This window comes from Anolis carolinensis, chromosome 3, assembly GCF_035594765.1.
Source record: "Anolis carolinensis isolate JA03-04 chromosome 3, rAnoCar3.1.pri, whole genome shotgun sequence".
NCBI lineage: Eukaryota > Metazoa > Chordata > Lepidosauria > Squamata > Dactyloidae > Anolis > Anolis carolinensis.
In genome coordinates, this window is record NC_085843.1 from 187835810 (window position 1) to 187853245 (window position 17436).

The 17436-nt window shown below is 38.9% G+C and overlaps 1 protein-coding gene across 45 annotated transcripts in view; it reads left to right on the forward strand.

Moving 5' to 3' along the window:
• sorbs1 (sorbin and SH3 domain containing 1) overlaps positions 1–17436 on the forward strand; it is a 160115-nt gene that overhangs the window by 109585 nt on the left and 33094 nt on the right. For 41 of the 45 annotated variants that reach the window (XM_062975926.1, XM_062975929.1, XM_062975920.1 and 38 more), the window contains 5 exons: positions 2680–2763; positions 12245–12310; positions 12809–12910; positions 15883–15932; positions 16925–17100. In XM_062975926.1, coding sequence (XP_062831996.1) covers positions 2680–2763; positions 12245–12310; positions 12809–12910; positions 15883–15932; positions 16925–17100 — 478 coding nt within the window. The remainder of the gene's footprint in view (positions 1–2679; positions 2764–12244; positions 12311–12808; positions 12911–15882; positions 15933–16924; positions 17101–17436) is intronic. The other 4 variants (XM_062975917.1, XM_062975928.1, XM_016996277.2 and 1 more) reach the window with 2 other exon arrangements.

Below are 17436 nucleotides of genomic sequence, written 5' to 3' on the forward strand. Positions count from 1 at the left end.
ATGCCATGCTCTGTAAAGATAAAGAGGGTAAAGTAAGAGTCCCAGAGACAATTATAAGTTATATTTGGAGAGTCGTATTCACCAGTTGTAAAGTTAGGTATCTTTTTAATCTAGAGCAGAATAAGGGCCTAAGAGCCTATCTTTGAAGCTATACAAATTCGGCCTTGGTTAGTCCTTGAATGAGACGCAATGGGCTATATTTCAGAGGAAGGAACTGGCAAAGCCACCTCTTGAGTATTCCTTGCCTAAGAAAAAACTTGGTTAGGGTGTGGAGGGATGGGTATGTTGTTTTGGGGTGTATGCTGGGGAAGGCATTTAACTTCATTGTGCAATTGTACAGTGACAATACAGCTGTTCTATTCTATAAAATTCATGAGATCACTGTAAGTCGACACACACAATAAGTTTTATTCATGTCATCAGTCTCAAAATGGAACCCAACCTCCCATTGATGGGAGGAATTTCTATTTCACGAACTCTCCTCATTACTTCAGAAACTCTTTCTTGAGGTCAGGCAAGATTGTTCGGATTTTGGAATATGTAGGAGAGGGCGGAATAATGTCTTCCTTCCTCACGTATCAAAGGCTGGATCTGCCCTTCCATATAATCCAGTTTCAGTATGCTGATTAACTGCATTGAACTGGATTATGTGGCAGTGTATACAGCCAAATCCACCTGATAATGCCAGCCCTTACTAGATTCATAGAAACATAGGAAGAGATCATAGGACTATCCAGTCCAGTCTCCTGCCATGCATAGTCTTTCTCACATATCAATGTACTGTTAAAGGACCTTTGAAAGCTGAGGTGCAAACATAGAGAAGGTTCTTTGTTTGGTTAATATGTTCCCTTCTGAAATGCATCTAAAATGCTTAAACTAGTTGATATGGCATTGAAAAAGGATGGGCGAAAGGACGCCCTTATGCTTTTTGCAACCCCCGTATCGTCAGCACCCATGAAACACTTATTTTGTTCTTTTTTTTCCTGAGATTTGAAGGTCACCCACAGCTTCTAGGATCATAGTGAATTTTGTAGTGTTTTTGACTTCTCTGGCCAAAAAAAAAAAAAACCCACTGGAGAGTAAAATGTTTTGAAATTGACTCCTCCCAATGGAAATACATCTTTAGAATGAGGGATTAATCTTTTTTGCCATTTGTCAACCCCTCTGTCTTGGATTCCATTATCACCTTCTGGCCACTGGGTGCCAAACTTTGATGGCTGACATTATTTGTATATCAGGATATTTACATCAAGTAATGTGCAGGCTCTTGAAACCTTTTAGATTATCTATTACAGTACATGCAACCATTTGAATACAAAATTATGCAGTCACCAAACACAGACATGTCAAATGTCTGTACATATTGCATCTATTATATTACATTACATTCAGAGAATCATAGAATTGGAAAAGACCTCAAGGGCTATCCAGTCCAACCCCCTGCCATGCTGATAGAAACAATCAAAGTATCCCTGACAGATGGCAATCTAACTTCTGTTTTAAAAAAAAAACCAAGAAAGGAGACTCTACCACATTTAGAAGCAGCCTATTTCACTAACAGCTCTTGCCATCAGGAAGTTTCCCCTAATGTTTAGTTGGAATCTTTTTTTCCTTCAATTTGAGTCCATTGCTTTGTGTCCTAATATCTAGAGGAGCTGAAAACAAACTTGTCCCCTCTTCAAAATGAAATCCTTTCAGATATTTAAACATGACCTTCATATCCCTTCTCATCCTTCTCAGCCAAGCTAAACATATCCAGCTCCTTAAGGTCCCATCTACACTACCGTATAATCCAGTTTCTGAATCCAGATTATCTGCTTTGAACAGGGTTATATAGCAGTGTAGATCTCTCCTAACCCACTCCTCATAGGGCTTGGTTTCCAAACCTTTAACCATTTTGATTGTCCTTCTCTGTACCCATTCCAGCTTGCCAATATCCTTGAAGGTTATTGCATGTAAGGCATCAAACATTCTTTATATTGCAGTAAATGGTCAATAAGACTGCACTTTTATTTCTGCACCTCTCTAGCAGGCTTCTGTATAATGATCATATAGAGAAAAGTTATCTTAAATAATATAACTCAGCCATCTATCTATTTAGAAATACTGTATCATCTATTCAGGAGCTATACATAGAGACACCTATAATGGACATTCCTCAAAATAATAATCTCCAATTTTAGAATATTGTTTCTGTTACCAACAGTATCCAGCAGAGTATCTGGGCACTTTCCTAGTTTCTCAGCAACATTGCAACCTTCTCTTCATGTGTTGCTGCTTCCACTTTTTAAAATTTTCGCCCTAGCCTTTGCCCATCCTATCAGCTGTCCTGTCTGGACTAATCAAAGCAAAGGCATGAACCATACTTTGTTTATGTCAACAGTCCTCTTCCCAAGTCAGATTCATGAAGATAATATAAACAAATATTATCAGCTAATATATTGGCTGTCAGTATAATCCTATGCATATCTTCCCAGAAATAGAGACACCACATTCAGGGCAACTTACTCCCAGGGAATTGCATGTAGGATTAAAGAAGGGGGTGCAGACAACCAAGTGAATGTCCAATAAACCATTGGAAAAAGTGCAGAATGTGGCATCTTTAACAGTCCTTACCTATATATTCTCTGCATAATGTTGTCCTTCTTTCTTCCATTCCTGTATCACCAATTCCTTTAGACTCGGGATATAAGCCTAGAAGAGATAGATTTAAAGGATGAACCTTGGTATAAGTTCTTTTCGGAATTGGAGTTTGGAAAACCGGTAAGTTCGATAGCCGGAACCATTAAAACTGCCTTTCACACCACAAACCCACCACGCTCATTCTCATTATACAGCTGTGACTGTAAAAGACAAGAAAAAGCAACCCTCTCAGTATCTGCAGATAGTATTCTTATTTTTCATGAACTCTTAGAGCTATATCTGTTGCTCATCACATGTTGATCATGTGATCATATCTAGAAAGCATTAAAATACATATACTGACAGTAACTGACTGTCAAACACCATAGTTCATTTTACTATTTTAATTTAAGGGAAGCCGTTAAATATACTTTTCCAGTGGCCTCTTTCCATTAGCAAAACCAGGAAGGCCATTTTCTGTCTTCCTAATTAACTTCACCTTCACATGCTCTTGCCATTTCTTGTCTTCAGTCTTTGAATAACTACTGCCGATCGCTTATTAACCAGTTCCATACAGTATCAATCATTTCTTCTGCCCTTTTGTCCTCATGCTCTGTGTGCTGCTGCTCATCTCCCAGGTGTAATCCTTTATGGAAATTGCAGTCATAGCAAAGTTCCAGAAGTATCCTTAATGGCAGACTTTAATGGCAGTCTTTCCCACATTTTTAGTAGATTTTAGATATAGGAATCTCGTTGATATGAGACTAATGTCAAGCCTGCAGTATAAGACGCAACCTTATGCATTCAGTGGAATAAAATGTTTGATTCAATTTAAATGTCATGTTTTACATATTCCAGAGGCTTAATTAATATTAAATTATTGTGAGAATTACAGATTCATTAATATTTTTGAAAGTCAACAAGAGCCGATAGATGTGGAAGAACGTTTGTTCCTATAGTTTATAGGGCACCACTCCAGAAATAAAGAAATGAATGAAAAGAAATATGGAAGGCAGTCTAGACCAGCGGTTTCCAAACTGTGTTCTGCAGAACCATTGGAAATATTTTTTTAAAATTTTTTTGAAACGTCTATGCCAGAGTTTGAAGATCTTATTGAAATTCAGTGGATCTCAATATGTAAAACAAAATTTGAATCTCTTTATTTCCAAACATCCAGGCAATAGAAGTAGATGAAAAAAGGAACAACTTTGTGGGTTCACAGTGCTCAAGGACAGAGTTAGGGTTCCCGGGGAGGAGGGGGAATCTTCTGATGGGTTCATGACCAAAAAAAGTTTGGGAGCCACTGTTGTAGATTGTCTGATGGCTGGCCAGGACAATTCAGTTCAGTACCCCCCGAAGGTCCTGTCTAGGAGTCTGCATAGCAGGGCTTTTGCAGAGGTCCTGTGTGCTCAGTGGTTTAAACAATTTTTAGAATGTTTTTCTCTTTTCCTCTGCTGGGAATTCTCCATACTCACTCTTAAGGCCATAAAAGTAGAAAGAGGTTCAACAAATACTCGTATTTCATTGCATAATAGTTGTCGTTGAATAATAATCACAGCCCCTTTTGGGGATGACAAAAATTGTATTTTGCCTTTCCTGCTTAATAGACGCACCTTTGGTTCACTCACCTAAGTGATTGAATTAAGAGTGTGACTACTTTTTGGTGCTATGGAGCATGACTGAGCTGGGAGCCGAGTCAAGCCCCACAGTGCCAAGGAAAGGGGGCAGGTGGGTGGGTGAGTGAGTTCTTCAGTTTGTCTGCCTTCTCTGCAGCTACAGAGTCTTGCCTTCATTTGGCAAAGCAAGGCTCTGTAGCTTGGACAGGAGGGCAGGCAGGTGAACTCACTCCCCTGCCTGGCTGTTCCCTCTAAGCTACAAAGGAATCTCTGCATCTTGGAAGGGAAAGCCTGGGTGTGCTCGCTAGCCTTTTCTTTCTGAACTATGGAGTCTTCCTAGCTCAGAGGGGAGATGCGGGCGAGTGAACTCTATGGGAACTTATAAGGACATACAGTGTATCTATGAAAGCTTGCATAAACAACTAGAGGTGAACAAGTTGAACGATGCAATAATCTTGGGGTTCATGAAACATGCTTCTTAGTTTCAACAGTTCACTTGGCAGGAAAAGTACAGAATGGCTGTTCATTTGACAGGAAAAGTGAAAAATGCCTTTTGCTGTTACATACAGTTCTTTGCCTTTTGTTTGTAAAACTTCTGCCAAAATAACGCTGTAGTTTATGCCTAGTTCTTTATTTAATTCCTTTATTCAGAAAAAATCTGCATGAGCAGCCTAGATACAAAATGGAAGTGACATGTACATGCAACTCAAATTAGATTGGTGCTGCCCAAATCAAAATGTTACTGCAGTGAAAAGGTTAGAACAGTGAATTATGCTTGATCTATCAGTAACATAATTTTTCAAGCAAACTAACTCAGTAAACAAAGCTTTTACAAAGATATGACTACTAGAATGATGGCTGTCTTGTGTGTTACACAGAGTATCACATGTTCAATTGTCAGCCCACTGAGAGAATGTTGTGGGCACATCTTCATTACGAGCTTTCATGGAGAAAGGATGTGTCATGAAAGGATAGCTGGTCTAGAGAAGTGAGACGTGTAAAACCTACAAGTCCCGGTCTCTGGATAGCAAGAACTCATGTGACAAGAACATGTCTACAAGGAACAGGGCTCTCAGGAATTATCAATTCAATTATTAAGAAGAGGTCAGATGTCATTAAGAGGGGAACAGATGTTATTTGACTTGCTGACATGAGGATTACAGATGTCATGCTTCATTTAGCATGGTAGTCTTAGGTATAAATTAATGGTCATCATATAAGTCAGCACCAGTGACATGGATATTATAGGCCCAATCAGTCAGTTTGAATCTATGAATTTAAACTTTACATTGCATTAGGATTGGGTTTGATCTCTGTTCTGTGTATTTTAATAGATGTTTTTAATGGTATTATATTTTATCTGTATGTTAACCGTGTTATACCCCTCCTTGAGCTGTGGATATAACACACCCTCATCATCACCTTTGTAACAAATACAGTGATGATAATGATGATGATAATGACTTGTAAGCAAATTTTAGATTGTTACATGGGAAGCTTTTTTTCTAGGGCCTCCAAAGTACCTTTCTCAGAAACGTTCCCTGTTCTGTATAGAGGAACATTTCCATAGGCAGAGATGGAAGATGTGAATACATGAACAGGACAAGCTAAAATAGTATCCAGCTGTTGATATGCTCAGAGGTGAATTGAAAGTCCAAAGCTACACAATATATAGGAATTAAAAAAAAACATGAATCAGGAGAAATTAGACATTGCTAAACAAGAAATGTAACATATAAGCATAAGTGAACTAAAGTGGACATAAATAAGGCATTTAGCCAAATAATTACAGTGCATTGTTCAGGAAATGAAAATTTTAGAAGAAATGAGGTGGTGTAATAGTGAGGTGAGATGTAGCAAAAGCAGTCAAAATCTGACTGAAATATATCAATAAGACTCCCCGAAACCCATTTGTATAACTTTAAGTTTATGCTCCAGCTACAGAGGCAGAAAAGGGAAACATGGAAATATTTGTGCTGGAGTCCAGGAAGAAACTGGTTACATACCAGAATAGGGTATCAGTGATATCAAATGCACTTGGCCCAATAACAGTATTAGTGTTTGGTGGATTTTGCATTTAAAAAGGATTACTTTAGAATGGCAAGTGCAAAATGCAGCCACTTCTTCTGTGAAGGGTGGGAAGGGGAAGAGGGAGGGAGGGGTGAACTGGTGGGGAGTTGCAGCCAATCAGGATTGAGCCCACAGGGAGTGGCCTAAATTGGTTTAGCTTATTTTAATATTGACCCCTTCCTTCTGCCAAGTTGTGCAAGCCTGCTATAGATGGAGATCAGTGGGTATTCCTAAGACATGGATTCAGACCCATCACATGATCCTCTATATTTGCTCCATTTTGTTTCCAGCAACAGATAAAGGAGGCCCGGGGAGCATAGCACATGGCTGCTCCCAGCAGGCCTTTGCTGCTGGGATGAGCCACCAGCCCTGGCTGCCTGACCAACACTTCAGCTGCTCTGGCAAGCCTGGCACCTCCTTAACAAGAACAGCCAGACCTTATTCCTTAGTTCAGCCTGGAAGCTGATCCAAGCAGCTGCCTGACCTATCCATTAGAACAGCGCCGAGCTCATCAGACAGCCTTTGTTTCCAGTGGTGGTGGTGGTGGAGGAAAGCATATGGTTTTGTCCCCTGTCCCCCCCCCCCCCCTACCCACCCACCTCATGTTGTCTCGTAGACACTGAAGGTGACACACTAATGTGTCACAACACACAGTTTGAAAAAAACTGCCCTAGACAAATGTTTGGACAAATGATTGACACAAATGAGTAAAACGCTTTGTTTCACTCTGTGGCCCATAACACAACAGTTGTATGTTCCATTTTAACATTTCTGCCATTACTTCTAAAGAGATACGACAATGTTACCAAAGGTTTGGGTACTCTACTGCATTTTTCATATTTCATTTGTTTCTTTCTTAGCATCAAATAACTTTAAATTTCATTTACTGAAAGCTCAGTCAAATCCATTTGTAGTTCTTTAGGTATCTTGATGGTATCAACTAGATGAGGTTGAAATATTAATTTGAGTATGAACCTTTCATTGTATTCTCCTATAAACAGGTCTATAAAACTTGCAAACTCTTCAAACGATTCACATATATCATCCTGCTAATCAATGACCTTTCTTAATTGAAGAAGTGTTTTGAAGTTGGAGTTTTTGCCACATACCCCATATAAACTTAATTTTACCTTGTAAAGAAATATTCTAATTGTTTTGATTTGACACAACATTACAGGAAAATGCAGCAGTTCTGTAGAAGTCTTTCAATAATTTATTGCTGATTTTGTTCTTCATAAAATTTAATTATCTGTTTTTGCACTGGCAAAATATTGGTTAGTATCTGTCCCTGCGATAGCCCATGCACCTTCGAATGATATGACAAATCCACATTGAATACTTAATTCAATTTTAGCATGTTATAAAATTGATGATGCTGTGTTGCATTTGCATTAATATTGTTAACAATACTTACAACATGTTGCAGAGTACTACTAAAATTACAGCTTTAGCAGCGAGATTTTGCTGATGCAAGATACAAAGAAATACTTCATGTTTTCCTGTCGTAGAAGATGCACTATTTGTACATACGCTCAAATTCAGTACAACTTCACAACATTTATCTTGAAAGTTGATGAGGATATCTATTCCCCATGTTGTGTATCCAAGAATGTCCAAAGTGGGTAATTCTTTGTACCAAAAAAATCTTCTGTGATGACCACAATGAAGTATAAAATCTTCACTGAGTCAGTAGTATCAATTGATTCATCCAAAGCGATTGAATGTACACTTTCCGTTTGAAGCATGACAGGAAGTTGTTCTGTTAAGATGGAGGCTAATTCATGCTCCCCATATAAAGGCCTGCTCCGTGGCTCCATCCTCTCTTCTCCATCCCCTCAAAGCTTCCACTGTAAACTCTAGTAACTCTTTCCATCCTGTGGTGTTCTTCCATGTTCCACCATCTTTCCTTCTACTCAGGATACTTTGTCTTCACTTGGGCTTGGGCAGTTCCCTCTCTAAGTGCAACTCTCTTACAGGGATCTTGTCAAAGACCTTACTGAAATCAAGACATGCTACATCCACAGCATTCCCTTCAACTACCAAGCTTGTAACTCTATCAAAAAAAGAAATAAGGCCCGTCTGCCATGATTTGTTTTTGAGAAATCCATGTTGACTTTTTGTGAGTATGGCATTCCTTTCTAAGTGCTTACAAACTGTCTGTTTAATTATCTGATCTAAATTTTTGCCTGGTATTGATGCCAGGCTGACTGAGTGATAATTATTTGGATCCTCTTTTTGAAGATGGGGACAACATTTGCCTTCTTCCAGTCTGCTGGAACTTTTCCTGTACTTGAGGAATTCTCAAAAATGATTGCTATTGGTCCTGAATTTTTTTTTTGCCAGTTCTTTTAAAATGCAATTCACCTGACTCTAGAGACTTGAATTCATTTAGCTTAGCCAGATTTTCTTGTATTTCGCCTTTATGTGCTGCATTTCCCTACTGCATCACCTGCTCCATCATTCCCAGATTGAGCACTGTTTAACTTTTGGGAGACGACTGAGGCAAAGAAGTTGTTGAGCAGTTCTGCCTTTTCTATGTCCCCTGTTAGCATCTTACCATCACCTGTACACCGTAACCCTACCATTTTCTTGTTCTCCCTTTTGCAGTGAACATAACCCAGAAAGCCCTTTTATTGTTTTTAACCTTTCTATTAATCTTGAGTTTATTCTGTGCTTTGGCTTTCTAACTTTCTCCCTACACATTTTGGGTATTCCTTTGAATTCCTCTTTGGTGATTTCTCCCTTTTTTCATTCTTTGTACATGCCCCTTTTAAATTTTAGCTCAACTGAAAGTTCATTAGACATCCACTCTGGTTGTTTTAGACACTTCCAGATTTTCCTCCTCATTGGAACTGTTTGAAATTGTGCTTCCAATATCTTGCTTTTCAGATACTCCCATCCATCATGAGTTCCTTTCTCTTTTAGTATTCCTGACCAGGGGATCACATCTAGTTTTTCCCAGGTTTAATGAAATCAACTTTCTTAAGGTCTAGAATGCATGTCTGGCTATGCTTGTCTTCCCTTTTCCACAGTACTCTGGCAGAACATGATCATTTCCACCTAAGGGACCATCCACATCCACCTTATTTACCAAGTCGCAACTGTTGGTCAGAATAATTAAAAATAGCTCATCCCATTGTTGCCTCTTCCATCTTTGGCACAATAACATTTCAAAGGCTAAAGCACAAAATGAGCTTAGGCTTGCCAAACAGATGTAGGAAATGCTGTGGATGTAGCATATCTTGATTTCAGTCAAGCCTTGACAAGATACCCCATAATCTTCTTCCAAAAAACTAGTAAAATGTGGGCTAGATAATATTACTGTTAGGTGGATTTTTAATTGGTTAAGTAATCAAACCCAAAGGGTGCTCACCAATGGTTCCTCTTCATCCTGGAAAGAAATGGCTAGCGGGGTGCCACAGGCTTCATCCTAGGCCCAGTGCTGTTCAACATCTTGATTAATGACTTTGATGAAAGTTTAGAGGTCATGATCTGGATGAAGGTTTGCAAATGACACAAAATTTGAAACGATAGCTAATATCCAGAAGACAGGATCAGAATGCAATATGAACTTAAGAGATTAGAGTGCTGGGCCAAAACTTAACAAAATAAATTTCAATATGGGGAAATATAAAATACTACACTTATGGAGAAAAAATGAAATGTAAAGATTCAGGATGGGTGACGCTGGCTCAACAACAGTTCATGTGAAAAAGATTTTGGAGATTTAGTAGACAAGAAGTTGAACATGACACACATGGCTCAGAGGCACTCATGGCAAAATGCAATATTCAGCCTGAATTCCAGCTCCAGCTAGTGTACCCAGGGCACGTCTGCCTGCTGGGCTTTAAATTTGAATAGTCTCAGTATTATGATATGCCCATGCCCATGGGATGTTAATTTGGATCCTCTGCTTTTGAAATTTTCAGCACCTTCTTGGAGTAGGCACTTTTTTCATATTGTAGTAGATGTCCTTGGAGTGTCCCTAGCCTAGGAGAAGACAAAACGGCCCATCACCTGCAGGTGGGGAATGTGGAAGTTGAGTGTCACGCCATAACCATGTTCAGACCTGAGCATGCAAATGAGACATCCCAACTTACTGCTGCCCAATATTGCAGCTTGATGCAGGGAGCAAAGTGTCTTGCATCTGCTCTCCCTGAGCTTCGAACTTTGACCAAATTTGAAGAGGTACCATCAGATTGGACTCCTCTTTTTCAGGCAAGCAACTGCTACAGTAGATACTTTGTGCACACCCAATGGCTGGCTGCACTCCCAATGACTAGCATGCCAGCCTGCCTATCTGGAAACCCAAATAGGGGTTTTCCTTTAGGTCAGACATTAGGCTATAAAAGAAGATGCCCAAGCCATCTTCTCTCATTCTGTTTGGCGTTTCTTCCCACCCTCCCTTCCTTTAATTAGGGTGTTGTTTAATTGACCCAGTGGGGATTGACCCAGTTGGGACCCAGTGGGGATGTGGTATCCAGGTCTTGCCTAAATGGGGGGGGGGGGGCAGAACAGACACACACACCAACACACACACACATATCCCACAGTGACTGAGAGTATCCCAGGTTAGGGAACCTGGTGAGTACTCAGATCAGGCCTGTCGGGATCTCATGGGCTCATAGATCAACGGTCGGATTAGCCAATAGCTGGATCCAGACCCATGTGCAAGCCAACTTTCATATTCAGCTGCAACCAAATAAAGTTGTAGCCATTCATTCTCCAATCCAATATCTAGTGTTATTGTTGCAGAGCAGTGTTTGCACCTGAACATGCAACCTTTTTTCATTTCTGGTGACAGTGACAAATTGTAAACACAGTTTTTCAAAACTGAAACATAAAAAAACTTATATGCTACTCAACAATGTTGCAATTGACTTGAAACTATGTCAGTCGAATATGCTAAAGCATCAGAATTTGGTGACAAAATCAGCAAAGGAAAAGCATTCAAAGTGAGATTTTGATGTGCCTAAAATTGAAATTTAAGAACATTTAAATTTTAAAAACACAGTTCATGAGATTATTCAAAATCATTTGTGTGATAAAACATTTTCTTTTGTATTTGGGAAAGATATTTATTCTTGCAATTTAAAGTATATTTAGCAGTTTCAAGTTCTGTGCTTTTATTCTTTTTTACAAGGTATCTGTTTTTGAAAATTAAAATTAGCTGTTTTTCTTTGGGGGGGGGGGGGTAGTTAGCCTTACCCAGAGCGCATAACGCATTGGTACTGGTAGAAGGAAGAACCAATAGGGGAAATGTAATTTTAATACAGAAAGGGGGGGGGGGACCATGCAAAGTAAGCACTACTACTCCCCTTGCACTTGCACATGAAGACCAGGAACAAAAGAAATACATCATTCCAAATCTGATATGAATAACTCTGCATTTTAATTGCCCTACTCTCAAATCACAGTTATTTCTTAACATGGTATGTACGTTTAATTAACATAGTGTGTATATTTAATTTAAACCTCCAGGCCCCTGAAAAACAAAGCCTTGGGATTTAAATTAAAAATAAAACTGTCATTCATTTTGTTAAAAACTCTTATTGTGCCCTTTTTCTTTTCAGAAAGAATATAAGCAATTTTATTAGTATGTTTTGACTTCTTTAGCAAATCATGTTTTAAATGCTTTTACCGCCATGTGTTCCTGCAGAACTAGCAGGAGCCTGAAAACAAATACAGTGTTGTCAAGCAAAATATCAGCCAAGCTTTGCTTCACAGTGTATGTTTCCCTGTTCTTCTTCATAATCTTCTGTGTTTGTACTGTAGCAGATTTACTTCCCCCTTCTTCCCATTCTGTCTTCTATTGTATTTCTAGAGCTGATATAGTTCCTCCCAGTGTATTCCCTCTGTTCTAATTAAGTTTCCATTTTCTCTGTGATGTCTTTCCTTATCTTCATTTCCTCATTTCCTATTCTGCTTCCCATCAGCCTCCAAAAAAGATTTGGGATTATACTCCTGGAAAGTGCTCTATCCTTACTAGAGAGGATAGAAAGGTAATGCAAATATACATTGTACTATGATATGGTTTTGTTTGTATGCGTGTCTTTAGCTTTCAGTCTCTGGCAGTGTTTGGATTTTATGTGAGTGCAAGTGGTGATTTGAATTTAATTGACTTGAACTTGTTACACAGTACCATTGGCTGAAAAGAATCTTACAAACCATTTCTTGTAGCATTTTATTTTTTTCTTTTCCTCCTCCCCACCCCTGTCCCAGTGATCTGTAGTGATAATTATACTAACTGTTGTTTTGCAGTATTGAAAGAATATGGTTGCATTTTAGTAATTTAAACTAAATATTAACAACGTAACACAAGATCTTTATACATTTGACAGTGAATCCAAGTAGTATATTTCAGTATTGAGAAGGCATTGCAGCTTTGTCTTATATATATAATCTTTGTCCCTTTGAAACAAATAACTTTGTTTTTCAGAATCACTTTTTTCCTAACTCAAGTATTGGCTTCCTCTTGCTTTTCTTCCATCTCTAACCAGACTGATCCAGAAAAAGAACTTTATCTCTATCGGACAGAATTAGAGGCTGACACTGAAAAAATTGAGAACCTTGATAAAGTACCAGATAAGGAGCCAGTGAAGGTATTTTCTTTTCATTGCATGCGACTAATCTTTGCACCTAAATGAGGGGTGAACAAAGTGTTGGTGAATTTTACTTGTAGCTCAGCTGTAGTTGCATTATTGTTATTGTTATTGTGTTGTCGAAGGCTTTCATGGCCGGAATCACTAGGTTGTTGTGAGTTTTCCAGGCTGTATGGCCATGTTCCAGAAGCATTATCTCCTGACATTTCTCCCACATCTATATCAGACATCCTCAGATCCATAGGTGATCCATAACGTCCTGTAGCAGGATGGAGTATATCTGTTTTCTGTTGGTGAACTGTTCCCCAGTCCCATAGGTGACATGATTGTGCAGTGGCATTCATCTACAGCCCCTACTACCTGGGGAATTCCCAGCTCGGAGAACCCAGCCATGATCTGTAGGCAGCAAAGTGAGGAGGGAGAGAAAGTGTTGACAGTTAATCCACGTAGACTAGTCTGCTTCTACGAATGGTGCTCAACAGATGGACTGATGACCATGTTGGTAGGTTAGGCATCAGGGAGACCATATGGCTCTGTATGCACACACATAGACAAACACATGAGAAGGCAGTCCTACACATGAGTGGCAAAATAACACAGAGACAACCATATGTGGTGTTTGGGTCTGCACTTACAATAGATGTATACATGCACCCATTAGGTGTAGGTTGCCCTTACTGACCTTATGGATATCCCCTAGGTCAGGGGTGAGGGATGTCTGGCCCATGGGCCATATAGGGCCTGTGAAATCATTTGGTCTTGCCCTGCCAAAGGAATCACAGGCAGGACTCAGCATTCAATAAATCCAGGAGCATTTTATCATCTAAAATTAAATATACCAGTATATTAAGTGACTCATAATAACGTAAATTTTGAGAGACAAGCAAGAAACGTCCATTATGGGATAGACAGGACACATGCAAGTATATGATGGGACATAGACACATACGCTTTTTGTCAGCTCTGCACAGCCTGTACTGTGCAGGCTGGGAGTGTACACATGAGGAAAGTGTTAACACACTGTGGTGAAACTACAGCGATCCTGTGATGTTGAGATGAGGCAATTCCTTGCAACGCTAATGACCTTGTCTCCATTGACTGACAATGATGTCAGCTTCTTTGTCAACATGGACAATATCTCCAATCAAACCTCTATCCACATGTCTACAATCAATTATCCTAGCCAATACTGGGTCTCAGATGAAGATTAAGGAAGTTACAGTACACTGAAAAGATCTCGATAGTCGATGATACAAACATTGGATATGATCCAAACCAAGATGCAGGATTAGAATATGGATCAAAACAAAATAATTGCATCACTGGTTGCACACACACTTGATATAGTAGTTAAAACTTAAGTGGTGTGACATCCTACAACAGGCAACTACAAAGAAAAGAAAAGTTGATGCAGAGTGTTGATCTTTCCAAGAAAAATGGACAAATGATTATTTTTATTGAAGTCAAAGGCAAACCGGTGTGACTAGTTGGTGGCAATGTGTTAGCAGTAATGAAAAAAACCCAATCTGGGGCATCATTACAGCTCAAAACATGCTAAACCCGGAGCCCTTCCTGACAGACCCTATATCCCAGGATCTGATCCCAGGTTTTTTGCTTTAAACTGGATAATATGAGTTTGCGCTGCCAGATAATCTGGGATAAACAGAAAATGTGGGATCAGATCCTGGGATATAGGGTCTGTCTGGAAGGGTCCTTAATGAATTAGATGCATTTGGATAAAATTAATGCTCTTCAGTGGAGTTTGGAATCACAGCATGCTGCTTTCATTAGGCCTCGTTGTGACAGAAACAAAGTTATTCAGATGAGTTATAGAATGAGCAAGCTAATTGCATAGACCAGGGGTCCCCAAACTAAGGCCCGGGGGCCACATGCGGCCCATCGAAGCCATTTATCCGGCCCCTGTGGCGGTGGCTCCCTCTTCTTCCGTCGAGGAAGGTGCTTGTGGTACGAGGGAGGAGGGAAAGGCACGCACCTTTGCCCTCCCTCTCCTGGTGTGTGCCTTCCAAAGCTTTGCTTGTTTATAATGGTACTTTAATTATTATTTAATTAATAATTAGTAAGGGGTGCTTTGCTAGTGCTTTTGGTGCACAAAGGCAGAAGGAGGTTGGACTAAATGGCCCAAAGGGTCTCTTCTAACCCTTTTTATTATTGTTGTTGTTGACACAAAGACACAGTATAACACAGCAAACGAGATATATATGCAGGATTTCGTATCGCAAAATCATAAGTTGAACACTTCCCAAGTGTTTAGGACTGTGTGATGTATTATTATTAACAAGATTGAGGCTAGGTGGCCATCTGTCAGGGGTGCTTTGCTTGTGCTTTTGGTGCACAAAGGCAGAAGAGGGTTGGACTAAATGGCCCAAGGGGTCTCTTCCAACCCTCTTTATTATTTTTATTATGATTATGATTAATATTGAGGCTGTATTTATTTTTGTTTTATTTTTTTACTTCAAAGAAAGATATGTACAGTGTGCATAGGAATTTGTTCATTTTTTTTAAAACGATAGTCCAGCCCTCCAATGGCCTGAGGGACCGTGACCTGGCCCCCCGTTTAAAAAGTTTGGGGACCCCTGGCATAGACTCATAGATTCATGAAAAAGTTTGTAGTGGCTACCGTGGAGTTGTTAGCACCAGACAAAGTAAAATTGTTTCAGAGTATTGGTCTTGGAAATCACTCTCAGATTGGATTACTGACTTAGCAGAAGATACTGGAAACACACTAAAGAGGTCTGTAGGAGATTTACAATATTTTTATCTTGTTTGAGACAATGGCCATAACAACTACTGCTCAGCTATCATTTTTGTTTAATGGGATAACTACAGAGTTTGACATGCAAGAAGAACGGCTGTCACTGGAAGCTATGCTTAATAGTCAAGACTTTGTTTTTTGATCTGAATTTTGTGTGTGTGTGTGTGTGTCAATGACTTTGTTGTTTGGGTATTTTCAGAGTACAGCACACTCTTCTTCAATGGAAATACTCTCAGACCATTTGGCCCAGTAAGTTTGGGGACCTGTTCTTAAATGTTTATATTAATGTTTTGGAACATTTACTATGTTAGTAATTGTATCTTCAGATTTTCTTAAATGGTGCTTCTTTCAGAATATATAGTAACAGTGTATCTAAAATTGACTTATGGGATGGGGAAATGCTATTTATCCTGTGTGATTTGAGATTATTTTAAAATAAATAAAAGGAACTGATGATCCTTATAATTAAGATTCAAAGAGCAAACCCCAAATTTATCATACGTTTCTTTTACACTCGTGACTCGAGATAAATATAAAGAAAATAGATGGACACTCCACCCCACCTCCAACCAGAATAACACAAGATTAAACTTTGACATTGACAATATTTGTTAGAGAACAAGGTTGAAGATTTGGAAAATAAAAATACTCAGTGTTTTAAATTGTAAATCCAATCAGTCTAATCAAAAGTTGCTAATAAATTTATTTTACTTCAACAATCATTCAGGAGTAATGTACTGAACTTACTGAAGTTGTAGAAGGATGTTTCTGAATTATTTTAAAAGTTACACACCACTGTAATTTAATTTAGTCTTGAATTTTTGGGAAGTAAATAGAAAACCAACAGTGGGGTTTGAGCCAGTAAGCCCAAGATTTAGAGTGCTGCACAGCTCTCCATAAAGGCAAGGACCTTCACCTTAAGCAGAGGGTAGCAAACTTTCCATCCTAGAGCCCTGTCACCTCAGTTGTTCATTCTCCAAAACTAATAGTGGAGTTGACTCTGAAGTGGGTTCATGTGTGATATGAAGCATTGTGTAGACTGATTTGCCATGTACTACAAAAAATTTGCAATGTTGGAATAAGTATGATTTCTTCAAGAAATGCTAGAATTTTTGTGTTCATAACTGTTTTTTTTTTTACATTAGTCTGTTGATATTATACTTGTGTGGTAATATTACTTCTCATGCCTCTTTTTTAATCATTAAGAAAAATAATTTCTCATCCTCTTATGAAAATTTTAGTTCACCATATTCACCAAACTCCCATCTAGTACAAAGAGAGTTTACCGACACTATAGGAGATTCTACTGGATTGGAGACGGAAAGGCAAATCTACAAAAGTGTTTTGGAAGGAGGTGATATTCCACTGCAAGGCCTCAGTGGCCTCAAGCGTCCATCCAGTTCAGCTTCCACTAAAGGTAGAGCAACCAATTAAACACCATAGTGTTTCTCTGTTTTTGATTATTAGATCAAGTTTTATAGAGATTGTGTTAGATTATTGTGTATTTACATGTATAAACAACAGTAGTAATGTATTGCATTTGAAACATCAACATCATTTCATACTTCAGTGGATGGATGTAATTTTACTGCTTCTGTATATTATTTTCAGTTAAATATTATTACTTTGCAGGGAGGGTTTTCTACTTGTAAGCTTGTTAAAGTAAGGTGGTAACTGTAGTAACTCACAATGTGAAATTATATATTTTGTTCAGCACATCTACATTGACCACTTAGGTTGGTTCCAAATGGGT